At 44.9% G+C, this 20,116-nt stretch overlaps 2 protein-coding genes across 2 annotated transcripts; one reads left to right on the top strand and one right to left on the bottom strand.

Annotated features, from left to right (window-relative positions):
• Window positions 1–1,397: 1,397 nt before the first annotated feature.
• On the bottom strand, window positions 1,398–11,037 carry DNAAF6 (dynein axonemal assembly factor 6). Its single transcript, XM_065643545.1, has 7 exons — window positions 10,953–11,037; window positions 10,322–10,424; window positions 8,558–8,618; window positions 7,055–7,160; window positions 5,113–5,209; window positions 4,254–4,339; window positions 1,398–1,887 (listed from the first exon to the last, which is right to left on the bottom strand). Exons 2-7 carry the CDS (start codon window positions 10,403–10,405, stop codon window positions 1,758–1,760), a joined length of 564 nt encoding a protein of 187 aa, XP_065499617.1. The 5' UTR covers window positions 10,406–10,424; window positions 10,953–11,037; the 3' UTR covers window positions 1,398–1,757.
• Window positions 11,038–11,215: 178 nt separating this feature from the next.
• LOC135993380 (nuclear pore glycoprotein p62-like) lies at window positions 11,216–19,172 on the top strand. The gene is made up of 12 exons (XM_065643203.1): window positions 11,216–11,588; window positions 12,487–12,869; window positions 13,111–13,221; window positions 13,588–13,716; window positions 14,740–14,838; window positions 15,185–15,290; window positions 15,443–15,587; window positions 15,996–16,045; window positions 16,172–16,306; window positions 16,965–17,076; window positions 17,281–17,347; window positions 18,960–19,172. Exons 1-12 carry the CDS (start codon window positions 11,305–11,307, stop codon window positions 19,049–19,051), a joined length of 1,713 nt encoding a protein of 570 aa, XP_065499275.1. The 5' UTR covers window positions 11,216–11,304; the 3' UTR covers window positions 19,052–19,172.
• Window positions 19,173–20,116: the final 944 nt, after the last annotated feature.

The following is a 20,116-nucleotide window of genomic DNA, read 5'->3' as shown; positions in this document are numbered from 1 at the left end:
TGGAATAGGGCTCAGAAGAGCACAGTTATATTCTGCTTTGCCATGGGTTTACTGAATTAATTTGGACAAATATTATCTTCCCATGTGTATAAATACAGGTAAATCTTCCACTTTTCTTGTAATCTGTATAAGAAATGTAAAAATGAAGCAGCATATTGTCTGGGGACTACAAAGACAACCTTTTTCCAAGAAACAGCCTTATTGTAACTTCTTGGCAACCACAGGCAGTGCAAACTGAGTCAGGAGGAATGATCTCAGCCTTTTCATACATCTGCATTGTTCCCCTCCACCACAGCTTTGTAGAGCAGGAATGAGACATTCAAATGCAATTTGTGGAAACTTAAGCAAACACAAATTTGAGTAGCCCCTTAGTGTTATCAGCAAATTCGATACCTTGTGGTGAATCTTAACCGAGGTATCTGCTCTCCAGTGCATTAACACTAAAACAAAGGTTGAGTAGTATTATTCTGACACAAGCAATGGGTCCAATTTTAAGGAAAGTGGTTGATATGTCCTGGCACCAGCTTAATTTGTCCTAGAGTTATAATGCAGTATATTGCAAACATACTGTGGGTTCTGAAAATTCCTGACAAAACAAAAAAATATACCTGGAAACTCACTGTCAGTGTCTTAAATTCATCACGAAGAATTCATCTTCTCATTACAGCCTGCCACAAATTTAGCTGCATAGGTGCTGTCTGCAACCTAACCGGTCAATTATTTTCCTCTACTTCTACGCCAGAAGAATGCAGCACGCATGTAATTTTAGTTTTAAAGTGCTTACAAGCTTTTGGTTAAACTTACCTAGAGTCCATCAACATGCAAAGCTCTGCTTGTCCGCTCCACTTTGGTCATTGAGCAAATACCTTTGTCTCCTGCATGATTAGTGATGTTAAATGGGTATATTTACCAAACAGCTAGTAAGAGAAAGACCTTGGTTACCTATATCTGTAGCTCTAGATTGGACCTGAAGGCCAAATAAAAGCTTTTGCTGCATTTCAGCCATTTAAGTGATGCTTCGTTATGCAAATTCCTCTTACCTCACTTTTAGGAATTCTCTCAGGACATTATATAGAGAAGGCAGAGTGAAAGGTAACTGGAACTGTTCATTAGAACACATTCTTTTATTAATCACGAAAGATCAGAAAAATAGCTGGAGGGACAACAGGTGAATGGATGACACTGAACCACACATCGTCAAAAATTGCTCAAAAGAGCTGAGCTGTTCAACAATCGAACTATAGCTGGTTACCTTGCTCTGCCAGTGTAAAGGAGCCTCAGATGAGGATATGGATCCATGAAGAGCTTTGATCTTCTTGTCAAGGAGTAGCTAAGAGGAGATTCTGAACCGGTCCCAGTCCCAGCACTGGAGGCCAAGCAAGAACATTACCACTTGCAAGTCTCCCAACAATAACTAAGCACCAGATGCGTTGGCCAGAGCCACATTGTGCTGCTTATCAGCCATGACCACAAAAAGAGTATATTTGATGTACAGAATTTTATTCTATTTTCCAATTCACAGAGCCAGTATCAGACTGAAAGAAGCAGAACGTTAACCAGGGCAGTGCAAGAGTTGGACAGCCTCAGCTTATAGAACCTATGGGTGCTGTGCTCCTCCTGACTCATTCAGTTTCTTCAGGGATATTCTGCCTCGACAGTTCAAAGAAAACAATCCACTATTTCATGACTGGTTAGGTTTCAAGAAGGCTTCAAACTAAGAGATTACTTTTTGCAACCTTTCTCTATTTCTCTGTCCATCAGGCAAAATTTATGAAGTCAAACATCCTTGATACTCTCAAGGTGATTTCCAAGGTCTCCTCTTCAGAGAGAAAACGAACTTTACAATCCTTGCTGTTCACACGGTAGGGGAGGTGTAGCAGCAGCTTCCTGTAAAAGAGGACACAGTGAATTTCAGTGTCTCAGACTGGATGAGCAATTGCGATAGCATTGCAAGTTACTCCTACCATTTGCCAATCAGTATACCAAGGAATGTTCTTTCAGTGCATCTCGTTCTCATGACGGGTTGTGGGGTTCATGCAACACCCGGTGCACAGCTGTACAGGCCCTGAAATACTCCCAACACTATTCCTTTCCTTTAGCTGTGGCTATGACAACAGTTTCCAACGATGGATTTGAGCTCTCTCCGCTGCTCTTCCTTTTGCACAGTGCTGCATTTTAAATGCAGAGGAAGGAGGAGCTGCATTGATAATGCTCTCCTGGTGGTAAAAATCTGAATAATGCCTAAAGTCTGAACCCGTCTTCAGGAGTTTGTCTTCTCTAGTAAAAAGAAAGAAGCGGTGCAGCCTGATTAGAGACTCTGGCCAGATCAGTTTCACAAAGGATATGTCTACACTGCAAAGCACAGTTCAGGTATGAGAATGGACTTACAGTTATGAAGGTTTTGGGGTTTTAACCTACGTTGAAGATTAACTCAGTGATCCTCTTCCTGTGTCTCAGTAACATAATACACGAAGAAAGGCTGGATCTTGGTCTCAGGAACTATTCCCCAGTCCCTCACTATGTTAGACATACAGCTTTTCCTGGAACGGCTGACAAGCCTTCCCGTTTATCTCCTCGCAAGGATGTCTCATTTGGACCCATCCAACTCTTCTCATTGACAACAGTTCAAACTTACTCGCAGATGCATAGTCTGGACTCTCATCCCATGCTTGTATACAAACACTATCAACAATGGGCCAGTCTTGGACCTTCACTGCATTGACAGTGCAAACAGAATAAAGGACACTTTAGAATCAAGACATCTGCCCAACCAAACTCTATAAAGCCCAACAAGACAACACGGTAACATAGATGGGGGTTACTTTAAATTGTAATTTAAGTCATGCTGATTCTTCTTCAGACCATTTCAGCTCTCTTGTAGGAGGTATGGCTGAAAGAAGTACAGTCAAAACACCTTTGCACCACACCTAGTGCAGGCAACTGTTTGCTATAATTTGCAGAAGTCCCTAAAATCAGCTTGGCTTAGAATCAGCCCCAGTACTATAGAGTTGGAAACAGTTCCTTTGAGCCCTCATACACATCTGTGAGGCTACAGTGGTTTTTCAGTATGTAAAAGTAGAAATCTTGTTTATTTCTTTCATACTGAGAAGACTTACATTTGTGAAAGCAGTGCTGGCTCAGGCTGTACCCAAGCAACCAGGAGATTTGCAGCAAACTTTATTTGCTAGGCTTGTGACTAGAGACAGCTGGATACTAAGAAGATAACGGCAGCTCTGAGTCACCAAAAAATGCAAAAGAAAAAGGATGCTGAGCTTTTCCTACATCTGCAGTATTGCATTAAGCCACCTCTTTTACTACCTGTAGGTTCTGCAAGTCATTAGCTGAGCAATTATTCCTGCTGATTTTCCAGTTTCAGAGCTAGCAATTCCAAACATTCTTCCACTCCTGTTGCATCTTTGGGTTAAACCCAAGCAAGGCGTAACCAATTCAGCGTGGTTTTGTCTGTGAGAAAGGCACTTCACTACAGTTAGTCCACTAGGGACACAATTTATTTGGGCTTTAATCCATGGCCTGCACCTTGAATTTATTTGCAGGAAGCTATTCACATATGGATCTTCCCACATCCCATTCAATGCAGCAGGTCAGCCCAGCGAGCATTAAGTTTCCTACGAGAGCACTCTGTTGTGAAGAAGGACTTAAAGCAAAACAGACACAGGAATCAGCTGGAAATCTCAGGCAGGGCAATTGCACACTCAGGGAAATAGGGAAGAATAATGAGAGTATATCATTCAGTTGACTATCTTTGTAGGTTTGAAATAGCCCTATTAAAAAAAAGGACTCACAAGAAGTCTGTTTATGGAAACCTCATAACATTTCCATCTCTGCATCCATGCCTGGATATGTCCAAAATTTGGCTTTCAACTTCTGAAAATGTATCTGTAAATTTTTTATCATCTTGCACAAATTAGTATTTAGAAAGCAAACTCTCAGGATGTCCTTCAAGTCTGTGGGCAGTTTTTTGCCAGACATTTTGGGCCCTTAAAGCCTTGCTGTTTAAGTAGCTGAAATCTGTCTTAAAACTATTTTTGTTAAAACAGTATCACGGATGCAAAGCTAGCACACTACACACGTACAGATGGACTATGCTTGGTTTTGTCTATATCTATTTCTCATGTGCAATTAATAACCCAATCTTTAGCTTTGCTTTCCATACAACATTCAGCTGAAGGCTTGGTTAAATCTCCTTTCAAACAAGATTCTAACTGTACTTCTATAAATTGTGTTTCACTTACATTTTGGGAGTTCGAAGGTCAAGAACCTCGTCCTGGATATCTAATGCAATGTCTGAGCACTTTGTCTCTGGCAGTTTGATTTTAATCTGAAATGATGGGCAGAGGCAAAGCTGTGATTAGATATGTATCCCTTTAAGCCATAAAAGATCTCATCTTCATGAATATTTTGACAATAGTGTCAAAGAGCAACATTCTCAGTGGGTAATTTGTATCAGAGAAAGTATGACAGTGATAATCATTGCTTTCCATAGCTTAATGATGTGTATTGATTTTCTATTTTCTTCAAAATCCTGAGCTGATAATATACTTGACAGGTATTCTACATCCAGCAAACTCCTCTGGCTTTGTGTATTCCAAGGACAGCTTGCTTCTACTAGAAAAAATTGCACAACGGTTCCACCTGTCCTGAAGTTCAGAAAGCAGGAAGGTCTTTGATCATATAATAATAGGACAGGATCTGATAGCTGTAAGTTTAAAGATTGTCAGTATTGTAGCATTCTGCTAACTCACATACCTTGTAAGAAATGCAGGCAGATGAAAACCATCTGCTTCCCAGCCCCTCTCCCCTTCAAATTTGTGCCCAAGATGAAACTTTATCTTAGAGCTACATTTTATTTTCCTCAATCAGGATGTGGCATATGATTCTCTTGAGTACACTAGGTCCTTGAGATACACATGAGTTCCTCAGGCTAGCAAGTGTAAATATCATCTACAAATGCTTGAAGAACTACAAGAACATCCTACAGGAGGCCAGAGGCAGTTACACAGCTGAGTGTTTACATTCTGTCCCTCAAGAAGGCAGCAAGATTGAAAAGGGCAGAGAAAGAGCACAAAGGATGGGGATACAGGTTCAGCTCACCACCATGTATTCACAGCAGGCTGTGGAGTGGTCTTTCCTGCTCATCCCAAGGAAGACGTCCTCTGTTCCCACGCACTGTTTGAACAAAATCTGGTACCTGAGAAAGAGAAGTAGTTGCCTAAGAATACTGGAGAAGGGGCAGGAGACTGTATTTCTCAGAGGACTGTAAATATCCCCATTGCATTGTCTCTCCCCCTTTTCGGTCTCCCTTTAAGGCTTCATCCCGTCTGCACAGGGTTTCTGTCCAGAACCATGACTGAGTTAGCTAGAAGACAGGTGAAGATCGTTCACTCCACCTTCCAAGGCTCTTCCTTTGCTGCCTACACTTCACTAACCAGCCCTCGTGGGATCAGGAAGTGCATCCTAAGTGAATATGATACATACCAACTAATCAAACACCACAAACTCTCGGGAAATGGATTTGAAAAGGATGCTGTCACAATTACCTGTGTTCTGTTCTGTCATTCGTCGTGTTCTTGCAGCCAAGGCATAACACTCTTTTGTCAGATTGTAATTGTTTTGCATGCAGCCAACACTGATTTCCTTTCCCTCTGCATCCACTAAACATGCAACCACATAGTCCCTTGCTCTTGATACTTAATGAATAAGGAAATACAAGCTAAAGATTGTATTTTGAACATACGTTACTCCTACTAAATTGAGCAAAATAAGCGGAGTGAGTTACTTCTCTAAGCTGTTGGAAAGAGTGTATGCAAAGTGTTCACATCTCCGGTATTCATATGCACAGGTAATAATTCCTGAGTCAATGAGAAGTCTGTCTAATAGCTCTGGCTGCACCTCTCTGGCCATCTGTTTTCCTTTTGGGTCATTCTCCTTGATTCAATTTGATGAACTGTTACAAAGATTTACACTTTCTTTTCATCTGTGCAACACAGGTCACAGTTGCTTGAGGCTAGAGAAGCACTGCATTTTACCCAGCATGCAGGGGAATGGTTTAAAAATAGCATGAAAAAAGCTTCTGTTTTGCCCACAATAGAGAGTGTGTTCTGTACCTCACAGGTGACATTTTGAAGAACAAGTGTACAACTGTACATGAGTCTATAGGTTAATGCCAAATCACTTTGAGAAATGCTGAGTCTAAGTTCAGGTGAGCCTCAGTCCTGTGTTTAGAGCAGGAAATTGAACACCTAACGGCATGACTTACATGCAGGGAAAAATGGGGATTCTGGACTACAAACGAGCGTATGATGTGCAGCTTCATGGGCTTCAGTCCAGCTGCTCCAGCATTTAGCACTCCAGGATATTGCAGCAGAACACAATGATCAGAAATGCAAAGGCTGCTTTGTGGATTGACCCCGAGGGCTTTTTGACCTCTACAAACTACAACTAATATACCTGATTGTATCTATTTCAAGGACGTTTTTGTTATCATTTTTCTACGAGCAAGGGAAGGGACTCTGGGTTTAGAATGTCCCTTGATAGACTAAGATTGAATGACAAGATTTAAAAGTTCAAAACTGCCTGCCTTCCTTCCTGTAGTAGTATTTGTCCCTAAAGAGCTTAATTGTTTGAAACGCAAATGTAAGTTGGAGTACTTGATGAATTTATGAGTATTGAAAATGAACACATCTCTGTTGCGGTGGGAAAAGACAGGTATTTCACACAAATGTCATATTTGAAAGCTAGGAAATAATTTTGCTGGCCTACTTCCCCTCCTAATTGCACTTCATACAAGTATCTGACACGGCAAGTAATATTATAATGGGAAAAACTAACTCTACATTTCTGTTATGAGATCAGAAGGTTTCCAAAGGAGAGGTTAAAATCACTTCTCACATGTTGCTTTAGATGCAACACTGATATTTTCTTCCATGACACGAGCTTTTCAGATGGCTGTTTCACTCAAATGCAGCAGACGCTGTTTAACTCCTGTTTCCATTAATGCTACGTAAAGCCCTGCAGGCAACCTCAGCTCACTTACTCTGGCTCTTCTCTAGGGTCCTGGGTATCATCAAATTCAGATCCTTCCGGAACCTCCTCTGTATTCCAAATAGTTTTGCTGGTTTTGGATTTCAGTTTAAGAGTAACTGTAAGTGATGAGAAAAATCAACATGGTCATCTTTTGGAATGCCTCTGTGCCTCTAGATTTGCTGAAAACTTAGATTTTTCTAGGCTTTAGAAAAAAAAATCTTTGTATTAAAAGCATTCTGGTTAATGATTACAGTCTTCTTTACCTCAGTATCTTATAAATAGGAATTTGCAGAGGGAGGATGTTTTCCTTTCCCTTAAATCTCCTTTACCCAACCTCTATGCCAAGGAAATCCTCCTTTCAGGCATAAAATATCTAGCACTTCTAAATGGGTAAAGTGTAGAGGTATGACATATAAATCTTCCCCAAGACTCCTGACATGAGTTTTTTAAGTGAGCAGAGTCAATTACAAAAGGACCTCCCCCCTCACATAGAAATCCAGTTCTTCCCATTAGTTCTTGAGCACAGCCCAGATAAGGTACTGGAGACACATGACAGTTCATGGGCAGAGTGTTGCGGTTTACGCCTGTCCTACATGGAAAAACATATTTTCTATGAAGCTGGTAAATCTGCAACGTGAAGGTTTTTATAGTGGAATCTCTGGTTATTGTTGGAATCCCAAGCAGAAATACTGTATTTGCTTTATTTGCCACAGTTCCTTTCCTGCTACACTCATACTGGTCCTTGTTGACCTTTCTTAGGGCTCATAACTAAGCTGCCAAATAATGTGACAGCATTAGCTCCTGCAAGAACTTTATATTAACTTTGCCAAGACTAAACTTCTCTGCCTTTCTTTCCTGAGTACAGTCCAAGATGTTGACACAAATTTAGGAACCCTCAAAATACTTGTTCTCATTGTCTGAGTATCTGCCTTCCTGTATGGTGCCAGAACACCTGAGTCAGGTAAGACACATAACTGTTTGGGGTTTGCAGACAAAGAACTAGGTGCAGGAAGGAGAATAACTGAAAAACATTTCTCATTCTGTTGATGGCAGCACTGAACAAAGCTTCTGTTTTTTCCTGTGTGTGATCTGAACAGGGTTGTAAAACTTTTGGGGGGAAATATGGTATGACTGCATTTCATGGTACACTTCATAGCTCTTTCTCCTCATAGGCATAGGCTCAGTTCCACACAGTTTACTCCATGAAGATCCTTTCAGGTGAGTACTTAGAAGCCCATCTTCCTTGTTTGCTCTAACAACTCTGTTTATCATCGTCACCGGAGGCTGCTGCGCTCTGGAGTTACCCTTTCTGTTTCTCTTTATATATTTCGCTGTTAAGCTTTCAGGAAAAGAAGAAAATTAGTGTTATTGTGAAAATGTAATGCTATTTCCACCTCAAAGGTCAGCGACCACTCTCTTATTGAAGCAAACCCTATGTGTGGTAACTTACTACAGCTGTTTTAGTCTGCTAACATGGGACGGAATGCTAAAACATACAAATGCTCCTCCTTACCAGTGGTTTTCTTTACTGGTCCAATACTAGCAGGAGTCATGGTGCTAACAGAAGTGTGCGGCTGCGAAAAAGGCAAACGGAACTTCAATCAGTTTCACAGAGCCCAGTAACAATGACAATGTCAATAAATATAAAATGTTATCTGAGATCAAACAAATCCCCGCTAGAAGCCGAAAAATATTATCACACAATTACATGACTGAACCATTCAACATTCTCTCCTCTGCACTCTCACCCAGCAGAAAGTGACCTTGACACACCAGGTTTAAGAAAGACTCCCAGAAGTACAGCATTATGGACAGATGTGCTTTTTGAGTATTAGTTGCCATGGCATTTTGGCAAAATTTCCATGCTTTGCCTGCCATGAAAATATTGCAGGAAACCAAGGGTGTTAAATGAAAACCCCATCACAGCATTTGGATTCCTTTTGACAGTAGAGATCACATGAGGCAACAAATTTTCCTCTAATTATGAATTAATTTAGTGCTAATAGGCAATGTGAGGCATTTCTCCATATATGAAGATTCCTCAGATTGATAAAAGTGCTCATATGCACAGAACATTAAATTAAATAAAAATAAAGATTTCAGTTTACCCAGATTGACTCAGCCTTAATTGACACCCCTCATGGCAATTTTCCATTTCTGTCTCTGAAGTGTCATTCATTTCATTAATAAGATGTAAACAAATTCTTTTAAAATCAGTATGTTTACTGCAAAGATGTACATCAATAATGCCGGTTTTAATAGGCAGGCATTAAAGAGCTGAAGGGTAGTTAAGAGTGTGAAGGACCACATCTACCACCTGCTGAAAGGAAATTTGAAGGGATATGCACCCCTTTTATCCCAAATATTACTACCATTGCCACTACTGGTGCACAACTGCTGGGTCAGCCAGCTGGCTCTTTGTTGAGGAGTGATTTGGAGGAACACTGAGGCACTTGCCATTTTTTGTTATCCATGTCATAACATGATTTGTTCAAAATCCCAAGAGACTTGGCAAAGTTTTGAGCCTTCACAGAGACCTTCTACATTGTAATTGTTGGGACCTGTGACCCTCTTGGGATATTTCTCCCCAGTTCGCATACACACCTAGACAAAAGCAGCAGTTGCGTATTGCAGGAACAACATACTCTTTCTAAAACGTGTGAGTTTTCACCTAGTCCTGAGATTAATTGATACAGAAGAATAGGAAGATATTTCTTTCGTTATTCATTCAGACCCTTCACCTTAGAATGATTACTCACCCTTCCCTGTCCTACAATGACCAACATATCTATTGCACTTCAGGGATCAATTACCTCTACAGTTCAATGCCTGACACACAGAATTAGTACACTCAGTCACTTCTGGATATTTTAGTCTTTACTCAGAAGCAGAGCAGCAACTTTTTTCCCTTCATATGAAATATATAGCTGTAATTGCCTTCATCTCTGGCAGACTTCAGGGAAAAGTAGGGGGAAGCCTAAAGTGTCTAAAGCTCTTTCAACTACATGTTCCTATTTCCTTTAGGCTGAAAACTTAGATGTCTCCTCCATTTTCTGGTCTCAATCTCTCCATGTTTTCCTAGGGCATCTTCCTTACTCTAACCCTCAAGAACTTGTTACCTTAAAAGTACCTTCTAGCTGTGTCAGTCCAAAACCTCCTAAGGTTTTCATGCTCTTTTTACTCACTGTGGGAAAAGAGAGATCTGCTTTTCCTCACGTAACAAGGTTAGGCTATGGTACGGCGTGTAAAAGCAACAGCATTTTTATGAAAGACTCACCTCATGTTCATCATCGTCTTCATTTTCAGCATCACGAAGCAGTGTGGCAAGAAACTGCAAAGAGCCTGAGGAAACACTGTCCATATCAATAGCCACCGCTCACCTATGCAAAAAAAACCAAGCGACAGATGAAGAAATGATAACTGAGTTCTGTACTGTCTGTAAAGCACAACTTTCCTCCTGTGTGTTCTGGAAGGACAAATTTTGGCTAAACTCTCACATGCATAACATCAAAATAAATATAATGGAATATAATAATCCTTTACTCTTTGCACTCAGATTATAGACTCTTTGCTCCACGACCATTAGTTACAATCACAGCTCAAGCGGTAGTGACTGTTAGATCTGGTAGACCTGTGTCGACAAAGATTTGCAGCTCAGACAAGGGCACCAGGATGCCTTGGCTCAGGCCTGGCACTGAGGGACCAGACAAAAGACCTCCACACAGTTCTCTGCCTGCCCCCCTCGCTCCATCAGGCTTAGGCCAGACCCAGACCCGGCCCAAGCCGAGGGCGAAGGGAACCACAGCCCCCGCGAAGCCCGCCCTCCCCACGGCGCCGCTTCCAGGCTGCAGAGCGGCTCCCGCTCACGCCGTCCGGGCAGCGGGGCAGCCCCGTCCCCGCAAACGCACCGGGTTCGAGCAGCCGCTCTGGCCGAACAAACGTCCCGGAGCCGCAGGGCCCGCCCGGGGCCGCCAGCGGCCGCGTCCCCGTCACCACGGCAACGAGCGCCGCTGCCCCGCCCCGACTCACCGACCAATCCGAGCGGGTCGGCCTGGAGCGGCGGCGGGACCAGCCAATAGCTGTGGAGAGCAGGAAGATCCGGCCGGTGGTTGGCGAGGCGAGGGAGAGGGGGCGGGCGCTAATTGCGTCATCAGTTCGCGCGAGCGCGGCGCAGTCCGGCTGCAGGAGCGGGGCCGGCGCCGCCATCGGTGCGGTTGTGGTGGCGGGTCGGTCCCGGTCCCTGTGGCCGCCGCCGCCGCCATGAGCCAGTTCAACTTCGGGTCGGGCGCGGCGGGAGGCGGCTTCACGTTTGGCACGCCGAAGACGGCCGCCAGCACGGCCGCGACCAGCTTCTCGTTCTCCACGCCCGCCGCCCAGGGCAGCTTCAGCTTCGGCAGCGCGGCCCAGCCGCCCGCCAGCAGCCAGCCCGCCGGGCCCTTCTCCATCAGCACGCCGGGCCCCGCCGCGCAGCCCGCTGCCGCCTTCAGCTTCGGGACGCCGGCCCCGGCCTCGGCGGCTCCGGCCGCGACCGCGTTCCCGCTGGGGTGAGAGGCCGGGGCCGTGCGGGGGTGTTGGCGGTGCCGAGCGGCCCCGGAGCGGGGGAGGACGAGCGGGTGGTGTCGGTCCGCTCGTTGCTCTGGAGGGGCTTTGCGTGTGGCTGTCAGGGGATGAGCCTGTTGCTCTTGTGCCTTCGAGCTCCTGCTGGACGTGGGGAAAGTGTTCAGTGAGAACCATTATTTGTCATTGCTGAATCTCTTCAGAATGGCTCTAAGAAAAAGCTGTTTCATGCTTCAGTCTGTAATTAACACACCACAGAATGGTTGAGTTTGGAAGGGACCTGTGGAGATCATCTAGTCTAATGCATCTGCTAAGGCAGGTTCACCTGGGTTATTGATGCTTGCATGAAGAAATGATAGAACTTTGCATCTAAGCATAAAGTGTCCTTTCTGATGTAAGTCTAGAGTGCTCAGAATGTTCCTTCAGCCAAGTGGGATCGTTCTGTCCTTAGGCCAGCCTGAAAGCTTTGGAGTGATTCTTCATAACTGCTGTTGTCGAAGCTTGTCAGAGCGGAGCAGTGAGAAGGGAGCTCAAATAGGGACTAGCAGTAAAAGTCAGTTGACAACAATAGTCTTACGTAGGGGAAGTGAAAAGGGTGCTTAGGAGCTGACAGAATAAGCAGCTTCACTTACACTGCCATCAATGTCTTCTGGTGCCTGGGTGGTTGGAGGTAATTAAGGGGGAGTCAGTATAAGGAGACTTAAAGGAGGACTAGAGATGACAGGAGTCACAATACAGTCTTTGTCTAAATTCAAAGGTTAACCCAGTCAAGTGCACACCTTACTGAAAGGTGGTTTCTGGTGCCAGCAAAGGGTCTGTGAGAAAGCTGATGCAGAACTGGACTGGATGTATGTCTCAAACAGGTTGGCTTCTTTTCTTCTGTAGGACAAATACACCAAAACTGACGTTTGGAGGCAGCACCACAGCTCCAGCGACCGGCATCACAGGGGGCTTTGGGTTTGGTAGCTCTGCACCAACCAGCGTGCCCTCAAGTCAAGCAGCAGCCCCTTCTGGCTTTGCGTTTGGATCTGCTGGCAGCACCAGCAGCACCACCGCTCAATCAGGCACAACTGGAGGGTTCACGTTTTCCAGCGGTACCACAACTCAGGCCGGAGCAACCAGCTTCACCCTCGGCACTGCAGCTCCGCAAGCAGCACCCTCAGGGTTGACCTTTGGAGCAGCAGCTGCAGCTGCTGCCACCACCGCAGCCACCTCAGGAGCTGTGACCCAGTCGACAACCCCCTTCAGCCTTGGGGGACCGTCCGCAGGTGGGGGTCAGGGCTTGTGAAAGGGTGGCCGGAGTTGTGGGCAGCCTGTGTACAGGGAGGGCGGCTGGGCTGGTGTGGAGGTTCCACAGCCTTCTGCTTCTGCTGGGGGGGAATGGAGAGAGTGGCTGCAATCAGTGATTTTTCTGATGTGCTTATGCAGGCTCTTCAGTGATAAGTGACAATACAGTGTCTCTGTAGTAAAAGGTTCATCTTTTCTTTTTACTTGCTGTACTTGTTCCAGGTCTAAACTTTGGGTCATTGACTTCAACAGCAGCCACTAGTGCACCCGCGGCAACGCTGACCGCGAGTACCAGCCAGGGACCCGCTCTGTCCTTTGGAACCAAGCTTGGAGGTAGGAATGATTTTAGGGAGTAATTACTCAAGACGTAGTGAATCTGCTGTCTTTCTGGGAATAGTTTTCTAAACTGAGCCTGGCGATGGGCTAGAAGTGTTTGTTACTGTGAATTTGCAATGGCATCGGTAATCTCTGATGGTTCATAGAGCCACTGAACTTAGTCTCCTGTGTTGTTGTTTTTATTGCATCCCATGTGTCAAATTCTGTTCCGTACTTGTTGCTGGAGCGTAGTGGAAAGGAGCCACAGGTTTAAAGGGTACATTGGAAAAGAGATATGAGGTAGAATAAGAACTGGTGTAGATAGGCAGATTTGTATTATGTTCCCAGCACGATTGTAGAGAGTCTATGCTTTTTCTGTTGCAGTAACAACGACGGCTGCCACAGCTGTTGCTACCACCACAACCTCCATTCTTGGTTCAACGGGGCCTACGTTGTTTGCATCTGTAGCGAGTTCTTCAGCACCCACATCATCTACCACCACAGGCCTCTCACGTGAGTCACACCGTAGAGTTTTTATCTGTTGGGGGAATAAGTGAGCAGTGCATGGTTGGTGGTACCTGTCAGTGGTGGAGCTGCAGGTGCTGGGGTAATATGGGAGAATTCAAAAGGCCGGGTCTTCTCAGTGCTGGCCACGTTCCCTCTTTGTGGTTTCTGGCAAACTTTCTTCAATGGCGAGGCGTGGCGGGTTCTGTTCAAACCAAAGCGCAGTTTAGATTCAGAGTGGGCAAGCGCATGGGGCGGTTTTAGCTTCAGTTTCCTTTGACTGTGGAGCCACTAGCTACAGTAAGCGTCCCTGTTTACCAGAGTTAAGACAGCTATTCCATACATCATGCTGCCTAACACCTAGCTCTGAAAATATAGGCAGCTGCTCCCAAAAAGTTTAGCAGGTTTTATGTTAAAACCACACTGATTAGTTTCAACTAATCAGTGGCAATTAGTAGATGTCCTATATACCAGCCTAAAAACTTGTGTGTTTTACTAGCTCTACAACGCTAGTATTGCTACTCTAGTTCCAAAGCTGACCTTAATCTTGTGTTTCAGAATGCTTCTAAACTAATGGGCATTCTCTGTTTATCAGGATGTCTGAAAACTTTTTCTTAGATGATAACAGGTGGGTTGTTTTCAGGGAAGTGAGATGTGAGCAGTGTGTTTCCTGTAGTACATGCAGTTGTGTTGCTTTACAAATAGACTCATGGTGAGATTGTGTTTCCTGCCTGCCTGTGTCCAGTACCTTTTGCTTATTTTAGCGTTGGGCAGCAGTTAAATGTTGGAGAGTTCAAAACGGTTAAAGTGAAGTGACGGTAGCTGGGTTGAAGAAGTTTCCTGGAAGAATGGCAGAGTGTTCTGGCTCTTTTATAGCTTCAGTCTGCCCTTTTTCCTGTTGTATGTGGAGTGGTCCTGGCTAATAGAAATAAAGATCAGGTGGAGATGGGTGAGCAGGCAGGGTGGAACATTTCAAGGGGTCACTGTATTTAATGGGTTATGCAAACTCCTAATGTTGTCTTCTGTTGACAGTTGGTGCCCCTTCCACTGGGACAGCCAGTCTTGGAACGCTTGGGTTTGGATTAAAAGTTCCTGGAACAACAGCTGCTGCCACAACCAGCGCTACCGCGAGTAAGGACTAGATGCTGAAATAACACGGGTCTTTCTCTCTGATCCTCGTTTTCCATCTGCCCAAACACACAGTCACTCATGACTTGTGAGATCCTGGCCACAGCAGAGGCAGCCAATTCCTCATTTTCCTGGAGCTGCCAGTCAGGCATTTACAGGCCAGTACTTCTGTGTCAAGTTGTGCTTCATTCCCCTCTTGACAGACATGGGATTTGCTTTTAGTCCCTCCAAGCGCAGTGCTCTATGAGCTCAAATAGGTCCCTTTGGAAGTGTATGTTGGAGATGTTCTTGTTATGCTGTATAGCAGATGTGTCTTCTTGTGTTGGTTGACTTGAATCTCTTCTTTCAGGCACCACTTCTGCTTCTGGCTTTGCTTTGAATCTGAAGCCGTTAAGTACAACCGGTGCCACTGCAGTGGGGACTTCTACAGCTGCCATAACCGCAACAACAGCCAGGTGAGTGTTTTGTTAGAGCGGACTATTTCTCGACTGGGGCAAGAGGCGCAGTGTTGATGCTGGTGTCTGGTGTCGGAAGGGGAGATGGGTGTTGTCATGTTTATGTTTTGGGTTCTGACCTCTGTTCTGTGCTGTCTGACGCTTCCTCTCAGCGCGCCTCCAGTGATGACCTATGCCCAGCTGGAGAGTCTGATAAACAAGTGGAGTCTGGAACTGGAAGACCAAGAGAAACACTTTCTCCATCAAGCCACGCAGGTCAATGCCTGGGATCGGATGCTGATAGAGAATGGCGAGAAGGTCAGGTGACATCCCGTGTAACCTGGTTTTGCTTGCTGAGATCCGTAAAGGCCTTTGCTGGTACAGATGCAGCACGACATCCAGGGGGACATTCTACTGGTTAAAAAAAAAATAGTTGTGAATTCTATCTGGATGCTTGTGAAAGTCTCTTTGTATGTCTGCTCTGGTCTGTAGGCATTGAAGGCTGGAAATCTCTTCTGAGTTTACCTGGTGATAAAAAGTTATATTGGAGTGGAACTTTGATAGCATATCCTCCATGATTCAATATTTGGTCTGTGTATCTTCCTGTAATGGCTGCTTGCTTCTAGTAGACATTTGTACAGTGCTGTCTTTCTCAGTTCCATCACCCTTCTTTTTTGAGTTGACATTTGAGTTTTCGTAGTGTAACTGAGTGTCTTCTGTTTCCAGATTACATCATTACACAGAGAAGTAGAGAAAGTGAAGCTTGATCAGAAGAGGTACGACAGTCTGAAGCCTTGAAGTGATGCAAAAAAGAACCCAAATGTTCTCGTGCCACTGGTGGTATGGCAGATCTAGAATGTATATTACCTGTGATTGGGGTAGCTGACAGTTTCTCTTTTCAGACTGGATCAGGAACTAGACTTCATTCTGTCACAGCAGAAAGAGCTTGAAGACTTGTTGACCCCCCTGGAGGAGTCTGTGAAGGAACAGAGCGGGACGATCTACTTGCAGCATGCGGATGAAGAACGGGAGAGGACGTAAGAGAAAAATGGGCTTGGGACGTGTGCTGAGCAGAGGAATGTGGTGGTGATCGATCAGCAAGAAGTAGAAATGGGCCGTGTGACAGTATTGATCTATCGGTGGCATTTGTCATGTATGGGATCCTGTTTTATGCATGGCAGCTTAGATTTTATGCATTGGAAACAGGGTAATGGGGACTGGAAGCCTTTGGATGCTGGTCTAATGAGCTGTGTGGGAAAAGGTTACTGATTTGGACATATATTCTCTGAAAATTAGTGATTCTTTAGTGATAGAAGTGAAGAGAGCAGAATGCACTGTGTGTGGCTCAAGCACCCTTGTAAGCCTTAAGTGTTTAGTTGTAGCAAGGTAATTAAAATAAGTGTTAGGTTTGAGAGATACAAATGTTGAAGAATCTGGACTAGCTGGTTCCTTGAGTTCTGACACAACCTTCCAGAAAGTCTCAACAGTGTTACTTGTCTGTCTCTGTGTGTCTGTCAAGAGAGGAAGAGGTCAGCAGTTACTTCATGTGTGTGACACAATGTCTCCCGTGGTGCTGTCTCCATCAGTGGAAAGGTGCAGAAGCTGGTTCTGACTGCCCAGGGTTGGTGTGACTGGGAGCAGATCTTCTGAAGTTTACGTCAAATATTCTGACCTTGGTTCCCATTAATTTTGCAGCTATAAACTGGCTGAAAACATAGATGCTCAGTTGAAGCGTATGGCACAAGATCTGAAGGATATCACTGAGCACTTGAATACATCAAGAGGTCCAGCAGACACGAGTGATCCGGTAAACTCAAGCTTTATTTTTCTTATGTGTGCACAAGGCGACAAAAGATATTTAAACAGTTGAAACTCTTCATGTATCCACTCTTGGATGCTACCACTGCTTGTAGTTTCATTCTTGGAAGGGTATTTTGTTGTAGACTGTCTCTTGCTGCCCTTAGTTTTTGTGTGCTGTAACAAATGACTTGCACCATTTCTTTCTGCTCAGCTTCAGCAGATCTGTAAAATCTTGAATGCGCACATGGATTCCTTGCAGTGGATTGACCAGAACTCAGGTGAGAGTCGTGTTGCAGCTTTTTGGGAACGTAAGCAGAAAGCATGTAGCGTGTATGGCTGTGTTTCTGGACATAAATGAATTCCTGAAGATCTCTGAGGAATCTTCTCACCTTCATTTCCACTGACCCTTCTGTGGTTGAATTCTCCTGATGTGCATTCAAGGCCTCTGCTGAGAAGGAATTCCTGACAACTGCTCATGCTTCACAAAAGAGCACTGCTTGGAATGCATCAGTGCAAAGCAGAGGATGTGAAAACGTTATGCTGTATTCTATCCAAGTGAGGTTAAATATTTCAGCTTGTGAAATATTGTGGAGTTTCCCTTTCGATCAGGAAAATGGGTGAGGAGGTGCGTGTGTGTAATGTTGTCATCTCCCTCTAAACAGGAAAGCCAAACCCAGGTGAGACAGAGCAGGATGCATTTATCCGCAGGTGGGGTAACTTTGGAGTATGGAAATTTCACAGTAGCAATAACTTGAGATGTAATGCAGAGCCGAAGATGGCACTCAGTAGGGAAAACATGAAAGCAAGGAGAATTTGTTTATTGTTTGCCCTTAAGCAGTGTGGTGGAAACACAATGCAATTTTCTCTTAGCTCTTGCCATTAGTAAATTGATAGGTCTGGGAAGGACGCAGTCCTTAACATTCTTTTCGTATATCAAAAACAACAAGAAAGCAGAGAACAAATAAGCAAAACCCCAGAGCTCAGACCTCTGTGCTGCAGGTGATCCGTTTTGGTTCCTGTGGAAAACCTCCAGGACTGTTTCCCCACAGCCAGTGACCATTTCTAGGTGAACCCATACACAGTGGCTATTATTAACTTGCCTGACCTGTTGAACAGTTTTGTGCAACTATGGCACTTTATTCTTATTAACGTTAACCTCTACTGCCACAAGTCAGCGGCTTTGCTGAGCATGGACGCAGGGTGGTGCTGCTGGCACAAGTGAAAGGTGTTTGGACAGAGCCTTGTTGTGACCTCCTGCCTCTTCCCGAGAGGCTCAGAGTCTTCTCTCGCAGGTACAGCTGAGACCTGAGTTGGGCGAGAGAGATCTGGGAGGTGGTGAGGCAGACTGCTGTTTTATGCCACAGTCTTTTTGGCATATTTGAAAAGCGACAGAGAGGAGTGTGTTGCTTACTATGTTAGTGGAACATTCTGGTTTTGGCAGGCTGTGCAAAATCAAACCTCACCTGGAATATCTGTCTCCAAGCCACAGGCTGACGTAATGTTGTAGCGCTGTTGAATAGTGTCTGTGAGCTTTGCTGGAATGAGATTAGAAATTGCTTCAGCTTGTGCAGAGCAGTTTTGCTGTTTATGTTCAGGGAAAGTTTGCTCTGCTCTCTGATGCAGTGCCCTGCAAGTCCAACACGCTGGCGTGGCAAAAGTGTCGCATGTCCCAGCACCCTCTGATTCTGCCTGCCAGTCCCCAAATGCCTTGGGATACTTTTCGTATGATTTTCTTTGCCTTGGAAGGTTCGCAGTGCTTGGTGTAGGGATTTCCTCCTCCTTTGTGCACTGTCAAATCTGAGGGACTGTCAAAATGTTTTTCTGCAGGCTAGTGTGTGCAGGATTGTGTTTTAGGGTGACTATAAGATTAATCCCTTGTTTCTCCCACAGCTGTATTGCAGCGAAAGGTAGAAGAGGTGACAAAGGTGTGTGAGAGCCGCCGCAAGGAGCAGGAGCGCAGTTTTCGAATCACGTTTGATTGAATGAGTCCAAGTTTGAAGGATTAAACTAAAATCTGCACAGAAAACAGAGGCTTTTGGGAACCTATGTCTCAAATCATGTGTCTGTTTTTTTTTTTAAATAAAATCAGTTGTTTGTTCCCAAGCTAGTCTTTGCAGTGTCTGACTGTGTTTCCCCCCGGTCTGGTGTGAGGAGACTGCATGAAGTTTGTGCTGAGAGTTTGTGCTATTTGTGCTGTGTAACTGCACGCAGCCTGGATAGATGCTGCTTAAAAGCTCGAGAGGCAGCATTTGTGTATGTGACTCTGCAGCTGAGCTCTTTGGTGCTTAAAAGTAATGGGACTTTGTTCAGTGGGACTTGCTAAGCTTTTATTCAGGTCCTTACAGAGCTGGTGTGATGAAGAGCTGTCCCCAGAAGGAGCTGCAGCCGATGGACTCAAATTCCTCATATTGCTGGCTGGATTTTATGTTTAAATGAGGTATGTGCTTCCACTGCTGAAAGTGAGCCTTGTTTTCTGTACCTTTGGCAGTAAACAGCTTTAGTGCTGTACCTGTAAGCGGAATTTCTATGCACTTAAAACTGAATATATGTGCCCATAGAACAATGGTACCTGTGTGGGGGTTTAGTGTAATGCAGCTTGTTTGGTTGGAAGGGTGTGGGGAAAGAATGTGTTCAACAAGTCTGCCTTGGCTTTTTAAGAAATAAACACATGTGATCAAAAAGAATCAATATGACTCTATAATGCACATTAAAATGTATCTTGGAGTAGAGGGAAGCGAATGGTCATGTTATTTAGCAGAACTGCCCTCCTTATTGCTTCTCCTTTGCACTTTACACTTGGCTTAGGACAGGATCTCCACACCGTCCTCTGGCTGCCCGCCTCGCTCCATCAGGCTTAGGCCAGACCTGGCCCAAGCTGTGGGTGAAGGGAACCACAGCCCCCGCGAAGCCTGCCCTCCCCACGGCGCCGCTTCCAGGCTGCAGGGCGGCTCCTGCCCACGCCGTCCGGGCAGCGGGGCAGCCCCGTCCCCGCAAACGCACCGGGTTCGAGCAGCCGCTCTGGCCGAACAAACGTCCCGGAGCCGCAG

Source organism: Caloenas nicobarica, chromosome 12 (genome assembly GCF_036013445.1).
Source record: "Caloenas nicobarica isolate bCalNic1 chromosome 12, bCalNic1.hap1, whole genome shotgun sequence".
NCBI classification, from domain to species: Eukaryota; Metazoa; Chordata; class Aves; order Columbiformes; family Columbidae; genus Caloenas; species Caloenas nicobarica.
Note: the sequence above shows the minus strand (reverse complement) of the source record. Positions and strands in the feature narration are given on the sequence as shown.